The 24,452-nt window shown below is 38.0% G+C and overlaps 1 protein-coding gene across 2 annotated transcripts; it reads right to left on the bottom strand.

The window, feature by feature from the left end:
• Positions 1 to 1,545: 1,545 nt before the first annotated feature.
• On the bottom strand, positions 1,546 to 6,291 carry LOC113741553 (uncharacterized). Of its 2 annotated transcripts, none has more exons than XM_027269087.2 (2): positions 3,568 to 6,291; positions 1,546 to 2,219 (listed from the first exon to the last, which is right to left on the bottom strand). In XM_027269087.2, exon 1 carries the CDS (start codon positions 6,140 to 6,142, stop codon positions 4,454 to 4,456), a length of 1,689 nt encoding a protein of 562 aa, XP_027124888.1. In that variant the 5' UTR covers positions 6,143 to 6,291; the 3' UTR covers positions 1,546 to 2,219; positions 3,568 to 4,453. The 2 variants fall into 2 exon arrangements, with proteins under 2 accessions (XP_027124888.1, XP_027124889.1); XM_027269088.2 differs by having other exon boundaries at positions 1,546 to 2,165.
• Between the last annotated feature and the right edge of the window lie 18,161 nt (positions 6,292 to 24,452).

The following is a 24,452-nucleotide window of genomic DNA, read 5'->3' as shown; positions in this document are numbered from 1 at the left end:
AAATCATAAAAGTACAGAGTAAGAGAATGTCAACAGAAGAAAAAGTTGAAATCAAGAGATTGGACAAAGGAAAGAATACAAGAATTGGATCCCTCCGACAATGAATAAACACACAAGACCACGAACTCTTCTTCTAATATTTCTTATTTTTCTCTTTTACTAACCAAAGATTTTCATCCGTAGCAGCCCTAAAACATGTCTGAAATATTAGGTACTAGTTTTGTGTGTTTTGATAAGCAACTGCACCGTGCTTTATGTAATGTTTGAGAGGAATCGATGATTTCATTTTTTAGTCACCTCTATGGTTCTGCATGTCCTTGGGCTTTAGAGAGTTTGGTTGGTATATACCTCATCAAAATTTAGAAAGTGAAATTGGTGGAAACAGTCTTAAATTATTCCTATGAATTAAAGTAAAGTAGGAAAACGGTAATTTTTCCAACATATTTACCGGTGCATGTGCACGGGTTTGCATACTAATATGCCTTAAATCCAGAAACACTCGTTAGTGAAAAAGCAGTCTTTTGTCAACTTCACTATTTGGGGACAAAGTGTAGTTAACCAATAAGTTTTAGTATTGCTGAACAAGGTTAGGGTATATTGTCAGATAATTTGAAGATCAAGCAAGAAAGAAACTATTATTTACTCATTTTAATATGTTTCTTGATGAATGATGGTAAAATTTTGTAATTTGGTATTGTAAAATTATTTCTAACATATATGTTGACATTTTGTGAAGTAAAAATATTCCCAACCATTATAATTTTCATTTCCATTTTTGTGTGATTCATTTGCAAAAAAAAAAAAAAAAAAAAAAAAATCTTTCTATTAGAGAAAGGTACACAATTTCCATTTTTAAAAGGTATAATTTAATTGTGAGAACTTTCATGAGAGGTGACCATTGAAGAAGAAATCATTTGTGAAGCAACTTTCACAATGAGGACAATAAAAACTCTTTCATGCAAGAGATGACCATTGAGGGAGAAATCAATTGTGAAGCAACTGTTAGAAGTAATCTCCTTCAAGAAAGTATGCGGACGGTTGTTTATGTTTCTAAGAATAGCAACAGCACGATGGCACGATCCCTTGTATAATTGCAAAGTATAATGTAAGTTAGATGCTGGCATCTAGAAGCTTTGTACAACGTCATATATGTTGCATCATGTGGAATGAAATACAGTTATTGATTCAAGTTGAGAGATTAATTGGGTAGAATAGCTGCTCTCGTTGTCTCTGAATACCTGAGAAGGAAACCTATGATTTCAATCGTGCAAGGTCACTGCTGAAATAATCTTAAAGAGGAATACTAAGAACTAATTGTTGTAACTACTTATGGGACATCTTAATGTTGTCTCAAGTACTAACTCGGGCGATTTTACTTGGATTATCACAGAAAACAAGCATTTCATAAAGAAGATACCCAACAAGAAGTTAAGTAGTAACCTATAATGGAGGGTGCAATTAGTTTAGTCAAAAAAGAAAAATCCATTGAATGAGTATGAAAGTTCATTGTCTCAGTTCAAATAGTATACATGAATACGAAAGGCAGAAGACAAACCTAAAGCAGAGCTCAGAACAAATAAAGGACCACCAATAAGTGGTAAGTCAACATTGTTTGGAGAAGATCAATACTGACAAATGGAGGAATTCATATAATCCAGATATTACCTGTTACAGTGCATATTTATAAACAGGCTAGATACAGGCAAACCTAACATAACACCAACAATCTAATAAAGATGCAAACTAATCAGACATAATCTCTAAAAGTAGTCGTGAAGGCGCATAACATAGAAGAATATTTGTCTTTCTAATTTCCAATCATGAGTCTCCTGCAGAGGGAATGAAGATGGGTTCAACAGCTGCCATAAATAACTACTAAATTTGTACATTTTTTGTTCTTCAGATGTTCATTGTCACTTCATGCATTAATCAGAGGAAGTGCTTCTCATTTTTCTCTGTCTGCACATGCTAAGACCTAGCTGGAATAAGTTGATCTTTCTAATCGAGGTACAGCATCAATAAGGAACTAAGGTACTGGAGCTTGAAAATTTATTCCACTGCCATGGACAAAAAGGTAACTTGAAGACAACTGTATGTGGCATTTTGAGTATCAGCAGTGGGCTTCTTCACATGTCTAAGCCCATAAGTTGTATAGACCCTGTAAACTGTAACCCATCCATGTTTAGTTCTATGTTTCTCCTAGATTTTCAACTTAGCATCTGTACAACATAACAAACGAAAAGCATCATAATACTTATCCAATGCGTAACAAGAATCAGAGTTACAGAATACAGAAATACAAAGAAATGGCTCCAAAAGTATTCTGCAGAATAGATATCCAATTTAAGTTACATACAGATACCGTGTTTGATCGTGTCTTAATTGCACATTCAGAGGCACTCAAGTTGCCATTCTTACAAGTACTACTAGAAAGAAGGAAGTACCATGAAGATTCAAAACTACTATCTTTCTCCCTCCACAACAACACTTGGGAGGTAAATTACAGGCATGAGTAGTTTGAAAACAGCACAAGATATATACTGTGATATCTGAACCAAAGAGATGCAGAACGTGGGTCACCTCAAAGCTACCCAAAAACAGATTCTGCTTCAGTTTGATTAAAAAAAAAAAAAAATTTGTAATCAAAGGCAGACAACTTTTGAAGCAGTGTGCCATTGAATCTAACATATCATATGTGGGAATAAACTAAAATTTAAGCCAGCACTTAAGATGTCAAACTGAATTGCTCATATTTATTGGTTCCAAACATTAAACTCGTATATCAACGTATTCCATTCTCAGAACATAAAGTAAAGACCACTAGCTTGAATTGGTATGTGCCTATACACTAAAGCTTCAGCCAATTAGACAAAAGTACAAACTACTATTGTGTAATTTAAGCAAAAAAGTCCATGCCTGATGTAGAACATAATATTTTAGAAGAATTTACCAAATAAATAGAAAGCACCTTCCAGTCAAGAACCATTTCCTGGAGTCAAGCCCCAAACAATGCATTAGAGCAAGATGTTAGAGTTTGCCTCAATCCATTAGTTTCATCTTAAAAATCTGTGAAATAACTTCAGGATGAAAATTCATGATCTCAATTTCTTTGTTTCCAATGGAAGAAAATTTTCCGTATAGGGAAGCAGATGAAGATTTCGTGATGTAGCACTGATAGAGGCATCAAGAAAAATTCCAAAACTAACTTAAGTACTAGCTGGATAGACCAATAAAAACATGGATTATCAATGTAGATCCTACTCAATCCCACAGGACGAGCAAATTTCCTTTAAAGAATTTCTGTTAATTGGGAAAGCTTTTTCCTTGGAATTCCAGATCAAAGTTGAAGTTCATCAATGTTTAAAATAGTAATACGATCAAATGCATTTTAATGATGAACGTAAGAGACAAAAATCCATGTCCGCTTCCTTAACAAAACAAAGTCTTCACACAAAAGAAATCACTGGACATTCCTATCAACTATAAACAGAGATATATTACAAGATTTAACTTGTCCGTCACTAGTTCTACCCTGTTTCCTAATCAAATAGAAATATTGAAACTCACTTAGTTCATGATGCTCCCAGGAAGGGCTGATGCATGTCTTCAGGGTGCAATTTCCTGTTCTCTCAATGTTAAATGTTTGTATAGGTCCCACTTGTTGGTCCCAGTAACAATTGAGGTGAGACCATGGATCCAGTAAATGAATGCTTATGTCTTTGCAGCCTAAAGGAGACCATTCATATAGGACCAATTGGCTCATAGATGGTAATAGACCGTCACCAACATTCTCCCGTGTCCCATTCTCAAAGTTGTACCAAAATGGCTTGAAAGCAAAGGCCACTAACACAATCTGTGGATTATATGGATGAAAGCTTATCACTTCAGGCCATGCTAGGTTATGCCTTTGGCTAATCTGTCCTGGAAACCCAGTGATATGACACAAGCTCACTCCATACTTGATGACCCAACCTATGTTTTTCTTGCAACCCTTGAGAATTCATATCTCTAAATAATCATAATCACATCTGGAATACTTTGCCTTTCCCTCACATGGACCATGGAAACCAAAAGCAAAATTTTGTCCATCCTCATCCTCATCCTCCCCTGGGGACTTTCATCAGTTTTGAATGGTCAACACCATGATCATAAGCCAAGAAAGTGTTGAATTCAGCAGTTCAGTAGATGACTTCCTGGATCACAAAGGCAGGCACAAATGGAACAGCCCAACGGAATTTCTTGCAGTTTGCAGGATATGGCCAAGGGTTCTCCTCCAGAATTACCAGTCATGGTTCTTTAGCAAAAGCACAAAATGGAGGCAACCTCTCATCCATTTCAAAGCATTAATTTTCCCAATTATTATGGTTCAGGACCAATTTATAGTGGATTCAGGAGCCAGCATAGAACAGCAAGTTACTAAGTGGTACAATGTATCCACCATTCATGACTTTGACTACTTGCTTGCCGGATTACACTTCTGAATTATCTTGGCAAGAACAGGACTGTTTTCATTTTCCTGGAACAAATCAAGTAACATTGAAAATGTAGATGAGTGCAGAGAAAATCCTCTTTCAAACATTTTTTCAAGACATGTTATTGCATCATCAAATTCACCCCTTTTGAGAAGTCCTTGAACAATGACATTGTATGTGGTCATATCTGCCGAGCAACCATTCTCTTCCATTTTGATGGCAAATTCTTTTGCTTCATCAAGCAAACCTTCCCAACAAAACCCAGTTATCATTGTGTTATACGTTGCAACATTAGGATTCAGTCTTTTAATTGAGAGACTACTGAAAAGACCCCTTGCATGATCAAGCCTCCCACATTTGCACAACCCATCAAGGATGATATTGTACATAGACACATGAAGTTCTACTGCATCAGTTTCAATCTTAGAAATCAGCTCTAATGCTTCATCAATATGTCCACTCTTACATAGGCCATGCAACATCACACAATAAGTATGAAAATCGGGACTGATATTAGCAGATTGCATCCCAAGGAAAACTTCTCCTGCAGTAACATACCTTCCGACCCTAAACAAGCCCTGCAAGACAGTATTATAAATAGAAATATCAGGTGTTAACCCTTTATGTGATATCTCTCGGAAGAGATACATGGCTTCATCAGTTTTCCTTTTCTTAAAATATCCATTAATCAATATACAATAACTGAGTATATCTGGACCAACTCCATGAGCAGCCATGGTATCAAAGAATTTCCTTGCTTTGTTTACTCGCCCCTGCAAACAACATCCTTCAATCAAAGCATTGTAAGTGAAACTATCAGGATACTGACCTCGTTCAATCATTATGTCAACCAAACCCTCTGCATCTTTTACCTTAGCTTCCTTACATAACGCGTCAACCAATATATTAAAGGTATAAACATTTGGAGCAATACCCAAATCCACCATCTCATTGAACACACTTTTAGCAGCGTCCAATTTCCCTGTATTGCATAAACCCTTGATCAAACAAGTACAAGTAACAACATCCGGTGAAACACCCTTTCCAATCATCCGACGTAAAAAAGCAACTGCTTCATCCACCATTTTATCCTTGCACAAACTATCAATAACAGTACTGTAAACTACAGCATTCGGTTTAACTCTTCCTCTTTCCATTATCCTAACAAATTCAACAGCCATTTTCGTGTTCCCGACTTTACAAAGCCCGTCTACTACAATCCCATACATTTTCTCATCGGGTTCGCATAGCCTTTCGTATATTATCTTCTTGAACAATTCCTGAGCCTGGGAAATCCTATTTTCTTTAAACAATCCTTTCAGTAAAGTACTAAACGTAGATACATTAGGCACAACACCACGCTTAAAGAATTCCCCCAATATTGAAAACCCGAAATCAACCCGATTTGCAGAACAGCAAGAATTCATGACAATATTCAGGGAGCATTCAGTAACAGGAATGTTCAAAACACACATGTCATTAAAGAGATAAACAACAGCTGAATATTGCTTCAATTTAACCACACGACCAAGCAATTGATTGAAGTCAATAACAGAAGGCAGAGGCCTCGTTTTGACCATCTGCTTGTATAAACTCTTGACATCTTCGATGCTATTAAGGTTATTCGAAAACCCGGATTTAAATCTAGCATTCAAAGCCATAGAAATCATGTACGGAAGAAAATTGTACCTGATTTTGAATTTCAAGGAGATTAACGGAGTCCCACCATTTTAATCTGCGAAAAAGCTCTCAGCAATAGAGAGGGAAGCAAAAATGCGCAAAGAACTAAGTGAGAAGCAACGGCTGAGGTTTCTTTGGCGCACTCCACTAAAACGCTGTCGTCTGATTTTTTTTTCTTCCTGTTTCTTTTCTAATTTTGGGTTAGTTCTATAATATGCCCTTCAACTGTACTTTGCTCGCACATTTTACCCCACAACGTTTTTAGTTGCGTTGATGTCCCCCTTGTTCATTTGGTTCTCCCCAGCTCAGTACAAGGCGTCTGTGTTTCATATCAAAAGCTTTTCAAAAAGCTCTGGTGCTACTATGAAAATTTCTAAAAAAAAATTACCTTAGACATTCCAACCTCCTTCACAATTGTAGTATCATGCAATTAATTATTCTCATAGTACAAATTCTAATAAGTTAGGTTTGTACTGCACCCCTATGCCTAAAAATTGTATAAGAAACTTAAAATTATACTTTGGCATTAGCAAGGATCCTCTCCTTCTCTAGGTAAATGGAAGAATATTTCTTTTTCAAGTTTAAGAGAAAAATAAAGAAGAGAAAGCAGAAGAAGAAGGAGGACGTTTGGTGGTTGGTACAAATACAAAAGTAACTATATACTTGAGGGAGAACAAGACAAAACAACATTTAATAATCAAAGTTTAATACTAGAAGTCAGTAAAACTATAGGCTTCCTTCTATTGATTAAATTCTATAAACCATGTAAAACTTCTAACTAAACCATAATAGTTACAATTTAATTAAATCATAATGTTATAAAGCAATTTGTCACATTTTTTCTTTTCACCTTTAAAAAAGCACATAATAATCAAATTAGCAGACAAAATTGAGTGTTGAGGATCCAAAACCTTTTCGGAATGTAGATGAGGGAGAAAAGAAAGAAGAGAAAATTAAGAACTTCTTTCATATCGATTTTGAGACTTTAAAAAGAAACTAGACGATTTTGATATTATTGGCTAGTATATTTTGTTCTTTAATCTTTCATAGAAAAAATTAACTATTTGATTAGTCCTAAGCTTTGACTTACACTTTCTAGTGGAACATTAACCAGGTAGCAAATTTCTCACCCGAACCACCATTAGATAGGGGACTTTGCAAAGAAGACTTATTAAAATATTTAGTTTCTGTGACGCCCCACATCTCCCTAAGGCGGACCAAAGGGTATCCGCGGACGCCTGCCCAGCTCTCGCCAGGACTCAAGCAAATCCATTCACTTTAGAACCGAACTAAACACTTCAAAGAGAGTAACATGAATACAATAATGCGGAAGCGTTCAAGCTTAACAAGTCACATAACAAGTAACCATTACATCAGTAATCGTAATACGACTTAAATTCAAAATACACGTCAGGGCCCAAACTATTCAAATCTACAATTTCCAAAAGTACAACCCAAACCAGGGCCTAGTCAAAATATATAGCAGGAGTCTTAACAAGAGTACAACGGATGGTTTCTCCATACTTTTCCAAGGTTCGGTCCTGTTAAGGAAAACAAAACTATAGGGTGAGCTAAACGCTCGTGAGGCCAAGAACACACATGCAAGCACTTTGTTCAGATAGCAATCCCAAATCTAATAAATAAACCATGTCCCTTCAATAAACAATCATTCAAACAGGAAAAGAAATCAGAAACAATTCAAGGATACAATAGCTCTCAAGAGCTAAGTTCCACTCGCTCTGCCGAAGTCATTCGTATACCTTCCCGCATTGACCCTCCTGTCAACCGGGTCGGTATTTCCATTTCCGTAGATCACCACTTACTTCCCTCCGTCCACCGTACACCCCAAGGGCCCACAATGTCCATTATTGGGCGATACTCAACGAGTATGCCAAGCAAGACCTCTTATTAGGTCGAGCTTATATGTATCTCATGGCTCGCCCAAATCCCCGACCAAGCCCATTGCTGGCTCAAGTCTAAGGACGGCCTATGAGTTTGGGCGTCCCCCATTCATTTGAAAGTCGAGGAGGTTCACTCCAGCGACACAAGCATTCATAACATAACATTGCATTTCATTCATTCATTCAATACATTTCATTCATTCATTCGAAATTAGAACGAGTACGATAAAGTACGCACCCGCCCTTATTTTTAAAACTTTCAACAAATACCACAATAAGCAAGTATCAAATTTCACACACTTGACACTCACCGAGCAATTCAATAAGAATTATTTTCTGGGAGTTCAAGTGTCCACAGTGAGATCCTCTTGAAGGTCTCCTTGTGCGCCTGGCAATTAACAGTGGATAATCACACAATTAATCCACTTATCAAGAAGATTGTACACTAGTACAATCTAAGGATTATTTTGCAAAAAGGAACCTCAATTACACGTAAATCGAGGTTCAACTTGTCTTTTATTACGTACAATATTATTTGAGTTTTTATCATGAAAATCGTGAGCAAAACGTTTAAAAATATTAAGAGAATAAAGAGTTCTTGAGAAAACTCTATTTCTTTGAGATTGGAAAATTTTCAGTTTTACGATGAATCTTTGAAAAATCGTAACTCGCTCGGTATAAGTCGAGAATTGGAAAACTTTATACCGTTGGAAACCTTTTAGAATGTACTATAAGTTCCTAGAAGACACTTTTCCATGAATCGAAGTGAAAAGTGGTCAAAAATGAGCTTGAAGACGCAGGGTTGGTTTTCATGGCAGAATTAAGTTGGATTTCGGCCAACTTTGGAAATTCGGCACGATTCACACGTTGCAAACCGGCCTCTGAAATTTGCAGCCCAATTAGTGTTGTAAGTGAGGTTTATAAAAAAACAAGCGGATCAAGAATCGGAGTTTCGAGTACCGAGATACGGTAGCCCGAAGTTTGGGAAATTCAAGACTGGAGAAGAATTTCCAGATTTGAACCTCCAACATGAGGAATTTAATTGGGTATCGAAACGAACTTGGATTGGTACCAAAATTGGTAGTATTCTACTCCCATATGAAAGGTACCACTCTATCAAATTTCAGGGAAAAATACTTTCGGTAAGATAGTTAATTAGTCAACCAAAGTTCAGGAAAATTATAAGGCAATCTGCCTTGAGACTTTCATTACCCATTTCAAAACGTTTAATCAAGCAAACTATAAAATCATGGTTCATTTGTGAGATAAAGGCATAAGAAACATCCATAATGCCTTTGGTAAGTGTTTAGTATCAAGAACATCAATTAACAAGTTCACTCCAATATCTTGTTCCAAACCAGTCCAACATTAGGGTTTTTCCAAAACAGAGCAGTCCACTTGTTTCAGTCACAACTCAGTCAATTTAACTCGAAATAGAGCATGGCTTACGCCGTTGGAAAATACGTTCATAGGGGTAAAATATCACAGAAGAAATCATTTCCAAATTCAGCACCAATCTGGTTCAAAATCGAACATCAAGTTGCTGCCTGAACACTTCATTCCAGATGAACAGAGCAACAGGACAGCGAACTTAAAACATTTGGTTCGGCTTTCTCACAAAGAATCAGAACGTGCATTATATACCAAATTAAAGCCAGGAATGTCTAGTTTCCAACGCCACCAACGGTACATGATTTCGACATCCGAGGACAGAGTTATAGCCAAAATACTACCACTGGTCAGAATCATACGCGAACAGTTTTCCAGAATGCTAGTTTCTCAAGAAAAATTCATTTGCTCAATCAAACCTCAATATTTTTCAATGAAATTTTTCACACATCTAATACATCCTATAAACATCCAATTCAAGCCGTTAGACCATTAAAAATTGGCCTGGAAATGGCCGAACATGGCAGGGGCAAAATCGGGAATTTTAGCTTCTTACACCCAATGATGTTTCTACTAATTACCCACCACTAATGCATCATATAACCACTAAACCAACAATATAATCACCATCAATCATCACATCAGCAACAATAACCCAAGTGTGGGAATTCCAAGAGCCCACCAGAATATTTTACAACCATATCAAGCTAACCAAAAGCATGCATGAACTTAACAAGGTAAGATAGCTTCCAAACTTCAAGTTTTCAAGAGGGGATCATCACTTACTTTGGGTTGATGTTCAGCAGAATTTTCGGCCCTCTATTACCCCAGAAAAACCGTGATTTCCAGCCCTTGTTTGCAGCTCAAAATGATCCTCAAGTGTCAAGCTAGGTGTGGTGCAAGTTTAGTTAAATTTGGAGATGATTTGGAGTGGTTTTGAGTGAGATTAGTGAGCAGAAATTTTGTTGCAAATGAGTTAGAGAGAGGAGGGAGCTGGTCGGCAATGAGGAGAGAGAAGGTGGAGGGAAATCTGATTTCCTTTAGCTTCCAAGAGAAGGTGAAATAAGTGGTGGTAATTCACCCAAAAGTCAACTCTCATTAGGGGCCGTTTGGTGCGATTACGGCTCGATTTTCTCGCGCATTTGGTTCACTAGTGCACTAAACCTCCAAGGCATATATATATTCATGTAAATATTACCCACTCTTAATTGTCCCGAAATAAGGGTCTAAAGTCCCTCAATTGAAGTCGCGCGTGTGAAAACGCGTACCGTCAAATTTAACGCTATAACGCGAAACTTCCGAGAAATTCTTATAACGATAGCACTATTAACTATCACTTGAGTTTTTATTCATAAGATTACCTATTTTAGGACCATAGTACGAGTCTCCAATATTCCAAGTTTATTGTACTACTACGCGGATAAAATCTCCAAGTACTATTCGCTATTTTTACTAAACGCGCCCTAGGAAATTATTTTTTGAACGAGTCACTTTAAAAATATAACGAAATTATATTTCCTTGTATTTAGGTCTAATATGACTAGAAAATATTCCTTGGAATAAAAATCCAATTAAAAAATTTATTAAGCAAAAAATTAGGCATAAAATAATAGTTTTTACGGGTCCTCACATCCTCTCCTCCTTAAGAAAATTTCGTCCTCGAAATTTACCTTGGTTGACGAACAAGTCTGGATATTTCTCTCTGATTGTCTCTTCAACTTCCCATGTTGCTTCCTCTACTCCATGGTTCTTCCATAGAACTTTTACTAGTGATATCTGCTTGTTCCTCAGTTCCTTCACCTTTCGATCCAAAAGTTTTACCGGTCTCTCCTCATAGGTCAGGGTTTCATCGATCTCAATATTCTCCGGTTGTAAAACATGAGAGGGATCTGGATGATATTTCTTAAGCATGGACACATGAAACACGTTATGAATACGAGATAAGCTCGGTGGTAATTCCAGCTTATAGGCTACATTCCCAACTCGTTGAATAATTTTATATGGCCCTACAAACCTTGGTTGTAGTTTCTTCCCTTTTCCGAACATCAAGCTTGCTTTTAAAGGCGTAATCTTGAGAAATACCATATCTCCAACAGTGAACTCCAAATCTTTTCTCCGATTGTCGGCATAACTTTTTTGTCTACTCTGAGCGGTTTGAATCATTTGCCGTACCAATTTTACCTTTTCATTAGCCTCCTCAATCCAAGATACGGTAGTCGGGTCTAAAATTTTTCGTTCACCTACTTCATCCCAACAAATTGGGGATCTACACTTCCGACCATAAAGTGCTTCGTATGGAGCCATTTGAATAGAAAAGTGGAAACTATTGCCATAGGCAAATTCCACTAAAGTCAAAAACTTACTCCAACTCTCTCCAAAATCTAGCACACAAGTCCTTAACATGTCCTCAAGGGTCTGAATTGTTCTTTCAGATTGTCCATCAGTCTGAGGATGATAGGTGGTACTAAAGTTCAACTTAGTCCCCAACACTTCTTGCATCTTTTGCCAAAACCTCGAAACAAATCTTGGATCCCTATCCGACACAATACTCACAGGTATACCATGTAGTCTGATGATCTCATCCAAGTACAACTTGACCAGCTTTTCTAACGGGTATTTCATGTTAATTGGTAGAAAATGAGCCGATTTAGTCAACCTATCCACTATTACCCAAATGGCATCATGGCCTCTCTGTGTCCTTGGTAAGCCTGATACAAAATCCATGGTAATATTTTCCCACTTCCACTCAGGTATTTCTAGAGGTTGCAAAAGTCCTGAGGGTTTTTGATGCTCGGCTTTAACCTGCTGACAAACCAAGCATGTCTGAACAAATTGGGCAATTTCTTTCTTCATATTTTCCCACCAATATAGACTTTTCAAGTCTTGGTACATTTTATTTCCTCCAGGGTGTACTGTAAACTTCGATCGGTGTGCCTCTTCCAAAATTTCTTTTCTAAGCTCTTCATCCTTTGGCATAACCACCCGATATCGAAATCTCAATATTCCATCTGATCCCAAAGTGTAATCGGTCTGGTCTCCCATCTTGACTTTCTCCACCAATTTCTGCATTTCAGGGTCCTTTTCCTGAGATTCCTTAATACGTTCCAATAGAGTGGAGGTTATCACAATATTCCCCAAAATCACTTTCCTTGGTTCTAATCGAGGATTCCAATAACTAACTTCCTCCAACAATCGAAATTCCTTAACCATCAATCCAGCCATTTGTACCTGACGGCTCAAAGCATCGGCCACTACATTGGCCTTTCCAGGGTGGTACTTAATCGTACAATCATAATTTTCCAGAAATTCCATCCATCTACGTTGCCTCAAGTTTAACTCCTTCTGAGAAAATAAGTACTTAAGGCTTTTGTGATCTGTAAAAACCTCAAATGTTACTCCGTACAAATAGTGTCTCCATTTCTTCAAAGCAAAGACCACAGCCGCTAATTCCAAATCATGGGTCGGATAATTTCCTTCATGCGGTTTCAATTTCCTAGATGCGTAAGCTATCACTTTATCATTTTGCATTAAAACACATCCCAAACCTTCCTTAGAAGCTTCTGTGTAAACCACAAAACTATCATTTCCATTTGGTAGAGCTAGAACAGGCGCTCTAGTCAACCGTCTTTTCAACTCCTGAAAACTTCCTTCATACTTAGGACTCCAAATAAATTTTCCATTTTTCTTGGTCAACTCAGTCATAGGTCCAGCAATTTTAGAAAAATTCTGGATGAATCTCCGGTAATACCCTGCCAATCCTATAAAACTCCGAACTTCCGTTGGGTTTTCCGGTCGTTTCCATTTCGAAACAGCTTCAACTTTAGCTGGATCCACTTTAATCCCATCTTCGGAAATTATATGCCCTAGGAAAGTCACTTCTTTTAGCCAGAATTCACACTTGCTAAACTTAGCATATAACTGATGTTCCCTCAAGATTTGTAAAACAATTCTCAAATGTTTCTCATGATCCTTCGCATTCTTAGAATACACCAAAATATCATCAATGAAGATCACCACAAATTGATCCAAGTAAGGCTTAAAAACCCTATGCATTAAATCCATGAAAGCGGCAGGTGCATTAGTCAACCCAAAAGGCATTACTGCAAACTCGAAGTGCCCATACCTCGAGTTAAAAGCAGTCTTAGGTATATCCTTCTCTAAAATCCTCAATTGATAGTAACCTTGCCTTAGATCCAACTTTGAAAACACTACTGCCCCTTGCAGTTGGTCAAACAGTTCATTAATGTGGGGTAGTGGGTATTTATTCTTAATCGTAACATCATTTAAGCCTCGATAATCTATACATAACCTCAAACTCCCATCTTTCTTCTTTACAAACAAAACTGGGGCTCCCCACGGGGAATCACTCTCTCGAATAAAACCCCGTTCCAACAAATCCTGTAATTGTAACTTCAACTCTTTCAACTCAGCTGGAGCCATCCTATATGGTGTCCTTGAGATAGGTGCTGATCCCGGAGTTACATCAATTTTAAAAGCTATTTCCCGTTCCGGGGGTAAAGACTCCAGTTCTTCAGGAAAAACATCGGAAAATTCTTTCACTACCGGTGTGTCCTCCAGATTCACCTTATCGCTAAGGGTATTAATAAGAAAAGCCAAATATCCTTGAGCTCCCTTATTCAACAATTTTCTAGCCCGAATTCCCGAAATAAGTGCAGATGAGGCTAACTTACCCCTCACGTCCAATTTCAGGGTTGCCTCCCCTGGAATACACAATTTTCGTCCTACAATTCAGTTGGGCATTATAACGGGCTAACCAGTCCATTCCTAGGATCACATCATATCCTTTAATCGCTAGGCCTATCAAATCGGCCAGCTATTTTCTTTCGTTCACGCAGATTTCACTATTCTTATACACCAGATTAGCAATTAAACTTTTATCCCCAGTGGGTGTTTTAACCTCCAAGTCATATGGTAACTTAATTGGCTTCAAGTCTATACCACTCCTTAATCCTTCCATTAGTCTAAATGTGCCTAGTGCAAGAAATAGATTAATTTAAGCAAGAACGAAGAATTATACCAAAATTAGAACCAACCAAGAAAGCATTGGAATTAACAATAATTTACATTCATAAGCATGTCAAGTTCGTACAATTAGCAAGTTAGGGAGAATTCACAAAATATAGCACACAGGTGCTCAAAAGTATACTTTTAGTCACAGAAGACTAAAGTAAGAACAAGTGCCCAAGAGTATGCCACACAAGCATGCAAAATACCATGGCCTCGGCACTCGCGTCACCCTAACTAGTCCTAACTGTACTGGTCAAAAGTCAAAAGGGGTCAACGACTAAGATCCTAGTCCTCAGCGGGGCTATCAGGAGGAACCTCCTCCTCGGGATCTTCCTCCTCCTCATCAGGAATCACCTCAGTAGCGTCCTCAACCAATCTAGTAGCATCAGCCAAGATCTCGAAAGCCCGGTTACGGACATCCCGTCCTAGCCTAGTGAGTCGAGCCCTAGTATCCTGAAGCTCCTCATTAACCACTGCAGATGTGGCTACCTCACCCTCCAGCACCTCCTCGAGCTTGGCAATCCGCTCACCCTGAGCGCCGACCATCTGCCTAAGCTCGTTTACCACAGCCTGTAAAGCACGGTTGGTATCCACCAACTGACGACGCTCGTCGTCCATAGCATGCACTACATGGCTCGGGTAGGCGTAAGTCAACCTACACGGACATCGAGGGTATCTATCATATGGTGAGTAGCGTACTCGAGCTCCTCCTACTCGAGCTCGGTAGAAGATAGTCCTAAGAGGCTCATAATGACCATTCGCATGGCCATTCCCGTTAGCTGCCGGGGCTCCGTTTCCGTCATCCATCCCTGCAAAATAATAATACTTTTCAGGTTAGAAACTTAGATCACTACTCAGTTCCATGATCCTGCAATGCATGCCTAACTTAATCGTTGGTTCATCCCAATCGTCACTTGAGGGAGGACTAACTTAGTTGCTAGCTCGCCTCAAGTATCACTTAGGGTAGGATTAAATCATCCCGTATCGAGTCTTAAAGGTAGAGTATCTAATATGTCTGTGACGACCCCACCTCCACCTAAGGCGTACCAAAGGGTTCGGCGGACCGCCTGCCCAGCTCTCGCCAGGACTCACTCACTATCTCAATCGAGTCATGTACACACATCCATGAACCATAAATAACATTCACAATTCAAGCTTATAATTTACATTGATAGAAATCGAGGTACAAAGCCTCAATACACCAAACTAGTTCAAAATATATACAATCCAAGTACAACATGTTCCATTCGAGGAATAGCGCGAGTACAAGTCAAAAGTCAAAACAATTTCAAGAGCAACTAGACTACGCTAGTCTGTTCACGACTCACGCCTCACTCGTATTCCTGTAAGGAAAACAAATAGCGTGGAATGAGCTAAAAGCCCAGTGAGGTTTCAAATTACAAATTGCCCATTTTAAAAGTATGAATATCCATGTAGCAAGTTAACGGCATCAAAACTCATAAGAGTGGACAATAATATTTCAAGTAGCAAATTTCCAAATGAGCACGTATAAAGTGCTTTTCGATTTTCAAAAGGAACAGCAATCCAATAAGCAATAATCACTTTCAAGTATAAGGATACGGAAGGCTCTCAGGAGCCAAATTTCCATTGCATCTCCAGAGCTTGATCAAGTAACAGTTGACACTCCGTCAACTTTCAAGTAGGTAACCAATCCAGTAGAACACCACTTACACGACTCTCCGTCCACCGTTCACCCCCTACTGGGCCCAAAATCCTCAATAAACACGTGTGGTAATACTCGAGTATACTGTTTAGCCGAGGAGATATCACTCCACTCGACAAAACAAGAGACCCAGGGTTCGTTACCCAATCGACCAAGCCCTTGCCGGCTCGACTCAAGTAACTTGCCGCAGGGTTTCTGGAATTCCAGGAAGTGCGCGCACCACAATCAAGTATATCAAGTCAATTGCAATCCATAAACAAGTACAAGTCACGTAAGGGCAAGTGCGATAAAGTACACTCTTGCCCTATCAATTCACGTATATAACATGTACTCATATTGGTCACGTATCAAGTTCAAGTATCAAGTTCAATTCGGTATTTGAAAGCACTCACCAAAAGATATAGTGCTTCAAGTATTCACGTTCAATTACACTCCAGGCTTGGAGTCCAGATCTGCGATAAAAATTCCAGTTTGAGAACTTTGAAACACGAGTCGAATTCGAAACGTTAACATTCCATTCATTAAAAATCGACCAATTGAAATTCATTTGAAAGACACTCGCGAAACACTTGCTCGCTTTTCAAATCATAAGGTTTTGTAGCATAAATACTTGGAAATAACACTTGAGTTGAAAGTACATGGAAATACAAGTTTACATTGGCCATTAAGTCTTTTCCTCAAGGTACGAGCTCGACCAAGTCTTAACATATAACACTCAAGAAACATAGTAGCAAAGGTCTTTACTAGTTCAAGTGATAAATACTTAACCTTCACTCAAGTCGCTAATATAGTTTTCTAGTCCTCGAGTAAAAATTCGGGCAGCATGCCCTTTGTGTTTACCTAATTTTCCAGCCTTTTAGGCTTCATTGTTTTTCTCAAACACAACCCAACATTATACATATCAGCAATTCATGTCAAGAGCCGTTCCATAGGCTCACAATATCATAATAACAAGAATCGTATTAAGTACAAGTGCAGAAATTCAATTTAGTTCAAAACAGATTTGACGTACAAATGCGGAAATAACATATCCGAGGCTACGCTTATCGGATTAAAATGAAACCTATGCCGTTTCGAAGCTAAGATACAGAGCTACAATATTCATGAAGGTCACTTAGTCCAGTTTCTAATGTAACTTGGTCAAATTCTCGAATTACTAAACCAGAAACCAATTCGTCGGCTGTTTAAACGCAGAACACTGTAATGAACATAACTCAGTGTACAAAAATCCAATTCAGGTGTTCTTAGAGGAATTTTAAAGCTACTTCAGAACACTACAACTTTCATGAAGATCACTCAGTCAAATTTTCAATGTAACCTGATCAAATTCCCAACTCATGTAACCTGGTTTCAACTATTCGGCTAATCAGCCGCATTTCACTCAAATGACCATATCTCAGTCTACCAAGATCCAATTAAGGTGTTCTTGGAGGCGTTACGAAGCTAAGAAAGGGTACTAAAACTTTCATGTTTCGGTGAAAGGCTAAATCTAAACGGATCATAGTGAATAAACTCAATCAAAAGGACTGAACTGTCCACGCGGAATTCTGAAAAGTGACCTAGATCAGCGAGGGTATTTTCGTCTTTTCAAAAGCTAAGATGCTCCAAATGAGCTGAAATTTTGTGGTCACCTATAAAATACCATTCTGAACAACTTTCATGTTTTGACCAAAGGCCAATTCGGCCTCTAACATAGGGCTACAAAAACGGGCAGAATGGAAGAACAATTTTCCAGATTTCTGGGATTTTCAGTTTTTAATGTAACTTTCCTCAATTTCTTGTTCTAATCACTACCAAAACCCTTTATATAACCTTAATTACAACATATGTGAGTCACACATCAAGTTTGGCAGCAAATCCCCAAAACCCTGATTTGATTATTTCATCCAATAATCATCACAATCACTTGCTCATCTTGAAATCAAGCCAAAACTTAAGCTAAATAACATCTTAACACAAGATTTAAAAGATCAAGGACCATGATCAGATTGAATACCTCAAAAACAAGGCTTGGATGAGTGATAGTTCACTTCCTTTGAAATTTCTTGGTTCCTTAGCTTCCCAAGCTTCCAAACTTGCAATCAATCGGTTTAGATTTCTAGCTTAGCACTTGGTTGGTGTGAATCAAGAAGGAATGTGGTTGCTCAAGCTCTCACTTCTCTCTCTCTCTTGGTCGGCTGGAATGATGCAGAAATGGAAGGAAATGAAGCTAAGTTTGTCTTATAAGAAGATGGAAAGATAAGAATTAATTCTAGCCACAAGTTTGGCTAACACTTGGTTTAATCTCAACCACAAAATTTTCTCTTTCTTCCTTGCATTTTCTAACTTCAATTTCTTGGTCAAATCTGATGTTAATTAAGGAGATATTTTATCCAAGAGTCAATAAGTTTGTTTGGTAAGAAAAATGGTAGGCAAGTGGTGCGTTCAATCGGTAGTGCGCGGGACCCGTCGGTTCGCGCCGTTTTTCTTAAAAACTCACGTACTACTGTTTTTTTTTCTTCCCATTCACTAACCTTATATCATTGCTACTACTCACATATTATTTCTCACTTAAAAGTCACTTTTAATCTCCAAATTTAATCCTTACTTTGTACCGAAAATTCATCCGGTGAAAAATTGCGAAAACCCTAATTTTACTCCGATCTTAAAACCAAAGGTGAAAACCTACTTTCTAGGTTTATTTACACTTATCGTGGAATAAATGGGGTAGCAAGCCTTAATAAAAATAATAATTTCCAAATAAAGGGACATTTTTAAAATAACATGAGGGATTTTCCAATTCCATAAATTGAATTTAGAGTTTCTATTAAAAGATGAGATATTGAAGGAAATCAGTTAATCACAAGTAAACTAGGGTTTTTGATTAAAATTTTAGGGTTTCTAATATTTTTAAAACAAAATAAGGTTTTAAATCAAACCCAAAGAAATACACTTTAGTATCTTATTTACAAACAATCTCCTAATTTTCGGGGCGTCGCAATGTCTCCCATATAGACCTCTAACCTAGCGCTCTGATACCAACTGTGACGCCCCACATCTCCCTAAGGCGGACCAAAGGGTATCCGCGGACGCCTGCCCAGCTCTCGCCAGGAATCAAGCAAATCCATTCACTTTAGAACCGAACTAAACACTTCAAAGAGAGTAACATGAATACAATAATGCGGAAGCGTTCAAGCTTAACAAGTCACATAACAAGTAACCATTACATCAGTAATCGTAATACGACTTAAATTCAAAATACACGTCAGGGCCCAAACTATTCAAATCTACAATTTCCAAAAGTACAACCCAAACCAGGGCCTAGTCAAAATATATAGCAGGAGTCTTAACAAGAGTACAACGGATGGTTTCTCCATACTTTTCCAAGGTTCGGTCCTGTTAAGGAAAACAAAACTATAGGGTGAGCTAAACGCTCGTGAGGCCAAGAACACACATGCAAGCACTTTGTTCAGATAGCAATCCCAAATCTAATAAATAAACCATGTCCCTTCAATAAACAATCATTCAAACAGGAAAAGAAATCAGAAACAATTCAAGGATACAATAGCTCTCAAGAGCTAAGTTCCACTCGCTCTGCCGAAGTCATTCGTATACCTTCCCGCATTGACCCTCCTGTCAACCGGGTCGGTATTTCCATTTTCGTAGATCACCACTTACTTCCCTCCGTCCACCGTACACCCCAAGGGCCCACAATGTCCATTATTGGGCGATACTCAACGAGTTTGCCAAGCAAGACCTCTTATTAGGTCGAGCTTATATGTATCTCATGGCTCGCCCAAATCCCCGACCAAGCCCATTGCTGGCTCAAGTCTAAGGACGGCCTATGAGTTTGGGCGTCCCCCATTCATTTGAAAGTCGAGGAGGTTCACTCCAGCGACACAAGCATTCATAACATAACATTGCATTTCATTCATTCATTCAATACATTTCATTCATTCATTCGAAATTAGAACGAGTACGATAAAGTACGCACCCGCCCTTATTTTTAAAACTTTCAACAAATACCACAATAAGCAAGTATCAAATTTCACACACTTGACACTCACCGAGCAATTCAATAAGAATTATTTTCTGGGAGTTCAAGTGTCCACAGTGAGATCCTCTTGAAGGTCTCCTTGTGCGCCTGGCAATTAACAGTGGATAATCACACAATTAATCCACTTATCAAGAAGATTGTACACTAGTACAATCTAAGGATTATTTTGCAAAAAGGAACCTCAATTACACGTAAATCGAGGTTCAACTTGTCTTTTATTACGTACAATATTATTTGAGTTTTTATCATGAAAATCGTGAGCAAAACGTTTAAAAATATTAAGAGAATAAAGAGTTCTTGAGAAAACTCTATTTCTTTGAGATTGGAAAATTTTCAGTTTTACGATGAATCTTTGAAAAATCGTAACTCGCTCGGTATAAGTCGAGAATTGGAAAACTTTATACCGTTGGAAACCTTTTAGAATGTACTATAAGTTCCTAGAAGACACTTTTCCATGAATCGAAGTGAAAAGTGGTCAAAAATGAGCTTGAAGACGCAGGGTTGGTTTTCATGGCAGAATTAAGTTGGATTTCGGCCAACTTTGGAAATTCGGCACGATTCACACGTTGCAAACCGGCCTCTGAAATTTGCAGCCCAATTAGTGTTGTAAGTGAGGTTTATAAAAAAACAAGCGGATCAAGAATCGGAGTTTCGAGTACCGAGATACGGTAGCCCGAAGTTTGGGAAATTCAAGACTGGAGAAGAATTTCCAGATTTGAACCTCCAACATGAGGAATTTAATTGGGTATCGAAACGAACTTGGATTGGTACCAAAATTGGTAGTATTCTACTCCCATATGAAAGGTACCACTCTATCAAATTTCAGGGAAAAATACTTTCGGTAAGATAGTTAATTAGTCAACCAAAGTTCAGGAAAATTATAAGGCAATCTGCCTTGAGACTTTCATTACCCATTTCAAAACGTTTAATCAAGCAAACTATAAAATCATGGTTCATTTGTGAGATAAAGGCATAAGAAACATCCATAATGCCTTTGGTAAGTGTTTAGTATCAAGAACATCAATTAACAAGTTCACTCCAATATCTTGTTCCAAACCAGTCCAACATTAGGGTTTTTCCAAAACAGAGCAGTCCACTTGTTTCAGTCACAACTCAGTCAATTTAACTCGAAATAGAGCATGGCTTACGCCGTTGGAAAATACGTTCATAGGGGTAAAATATCACAGAAGAAATCATTTCCAAATTCGGCACCAATCTGGTTCAAAATCACACAATTAATCCACTTATCAAGAAGATTGTACACTAGTACAATCTAAGGATTATTTTGCAAAAAGGAACCTCAATTACACGTAAATCGAGGTTCAACTTGTCTTTTATTACGTACAATATTATTTGAGTTTTTATCATGAAAATCGTGAGCAAAACGTTTAAAAATATTAAGAGAATAAAGAGTTCTTGAGAAAACTCTATTTCTTTGAGATTGGAAAATTTTCAGTTTTACGATGAATCTTTGAAAAATCGTAACTCGCTCGGTATAAGTCGAGATGTGACGGCCCCACCTCCCCCTAAGGCGAACCAGAGAGTTCGGCGGGTCGCCTGCCCAGCTCTCGCCGGGACTCAGTCGTTCACTACAATCCTCAAATGAATTACAATATAAATCTCAAATATACATCACATGGTCCACAAATATACATTCAAGTCTCCAATAATTACATGTCACAAATTCAGCGGAAACTAATCCCAAATATACATAAAATAATTCCAAATCCAAAATTGCACAAAGTTTAGGCCATCCATACACGTGCACAAGTACTACAAGTCCTTCCTTCGCCACGAGCCCTGTGGAGGGGAATAAATAGTTTTTGGGGTGAGCTAAAAGCTCAGCGAGTAACCAGAAAATCATTAATCAAATCGGTTTCACAATAGTTCATTTCAATGATGTCATATAGCAATGATGTCATAAATTAAATGATAAATCCGGAAACAACTACATCATTTGCAAAACAGTAAATATGGATTATCAATAATTCAAGAAACATTTACAATGGAAAGCGATAGTAACATTCATGAAAGGATACATTCATTCTCCTGACATTTCCTCGCTCATTTGGTCATGCATTTTATTTCATTCACCCCGTCCCTGGCTTTTGGCCAGGCTCCACCAACCTACATAGGTAATACTCGAGTATACCAAACGTTCACCCAAGTTCCTAATCGCCTGACCGAGTCCGCTTCTGGCTCAAGACGACCGGTAACAAGGGGCAATGGCCAGTTCAGCCCAAAAGGCTTACATTCATGCGCAAGTAACATTGCAATCGAAAATTTCACATTTATCGAGGTCGAGTACGATAAAGTACACACTCGCCTCGAAAACTCGTTTTGGAAATCATTATAAGCGCTTAACACGTTATCAACCAAAATACAAGTCATGAAGTCAAGAAATATAGCAAACAAGGCACACTCAAATGCCAGCACACATGAGATGCAAGAAAACATTTCAAAAGTAACTTTGGAAACAGTTCAAAAGTAAATAATGTAAGAAACGGTTCATAAGTAAATTTGGAAACAGTTTGAGGTCACTCACCTCCACGGCTCACAATCCTCGTCCAATATAGCCAATTCCATCATTCAAGTCCAAGCCTTTCACATGAAACTTAAGGTAACCAACGCTATTAAAAACCGGACAGCATTTCCCCTTAATTCCTTTATTTTCCAACCTACAATCAAACCCAATCACATAGCAATTAACCACAATTGCTCAAAACCAGAAAACAGTTTTGACGTCCTTTTGCGGTAATGGCACAAATTGCACTACGATTAGCGGATGAGGGTGTAAGACCCACCACTTCGAAGCTAAGAACCAGGGCTACAACAATGTAGAAGGTCACTCAGTCCAAATCCCAGCACAACTAAGTCAAATATGCCAAATAACAAACCAGAACCGTAATTGCAGGTTCCCAAATCACACAATGCTGTAATTCGTCCAACTCAGTCCACGCAGGTCCAAATGCATTGATTCCAAAGGTATATGATAGCTAAGACATCAAGCTACATTTCATCAGAAGACCTCAACAACCAATTCGGAAGCAATTCCAGCGAAAACAACCAATTACAGTCGCAGATTTCCAATTCTGGGTAACCCAGAACAGCAATAGTAATTTCGACTTATCTCATTCCACGCTACTCCGATTGACCTGAAATTTTGTAGGCACCTCTAAAATGTCATTCCCTACAACTTTCATGTTTTAAGAAAAGGCCAATTCGGCCTCTATCTAGGACCTAAAAATTCGGACAGAATGTTCATCACAAAACCCTCACTTTTCAATTTTTGGTCCAAAACAGAAATTGGTTGCAATTAATCACTTTTTCCACCTTCTAGCTTCATTACATAACATTTCCAATCATCATACAAGGCCACAACATCATGTTCATATTAAACCAGAAAAATCACCACTAAATTGTAAACTTCACCATTTCATCCAAAAACAAGAATTAAATCACAAAATTCAACACTTTAGCTTCCACTAAGCACAACTCAAGCTTCATTAAGTGTAGGGGAAAGTTCATATACCACTCACCTAGTAAAAAAGAGAGGGGGAGTTGTAGGACACCTTAGCTTTTCCAAAAAACTTCACCAAATCACTCACTAGCACCAAATGGAGGGATTTTATGGAGTAGAAACTAGATCAAGCAAGTGTTTTGGAGGATTTGAGCTAGATAATTGCCAAACTTTGAAGAGGTTTTTCTTCCTTCTTTTCTAGAGAGAGAATCAGCCAAGAGGTTGAAGACAAGAATGAATTTTGTGTGATTTTTGAGATATTTAAGCAATTGGTCAAAAGTCAAGAAAATGAATAGTAAGTCATAAGCTATTTCCAATACAATGGTGACACTTGTCACCTTTAGGTTTAAAACTTATCTTTTTGTCTCTCCAATACAAATATCTTAACACATTGTAAACTAATATCACTTAATACAAAATTCCAACAAGTTGTAAAAAATATAATGCATTTACCGCACTTGCGGGTCTCACGTCCAAAATACGCTTTTAATTACTCAAAAACTAACCGATACTAGAAAAATAATTTTAAAACTATTTTTGCTCATAAACTTTACCTGGGGAATTTTCCAATCAAGAAAATGTAGATAAGGCGGGCGTTTAAAAAAAAAATAAACCCTAGAAAATTGGAAAATTTTCGAGTTCTCACACTCATACTTTTCGGGGCGTCACAATCTCCCCTCCTTAAAAGAATGTCGTCCTCGACATTCCATCTTGTACCAATCGAGTCAAGACATCTCGCAAA

Source organism: Coffea arabica, chromosome 4e (genome assembly GCF_036785885.1).
Source record: "Coffea arabica cultivar ET-39 chromosome 4e, Coffea Arabica ET-39 HiFi, whole genome shotgun sequence".
Lineage (NCBI taxonomy): Eukaryota > Viridiplantae > Streptophyta > Magnoliopsida > Gentianales > Rubiaceae > Coffea > Coffea arabica.
This window is presented reverse-complemented; position numbering and strand designations above follow the sequence as displayed.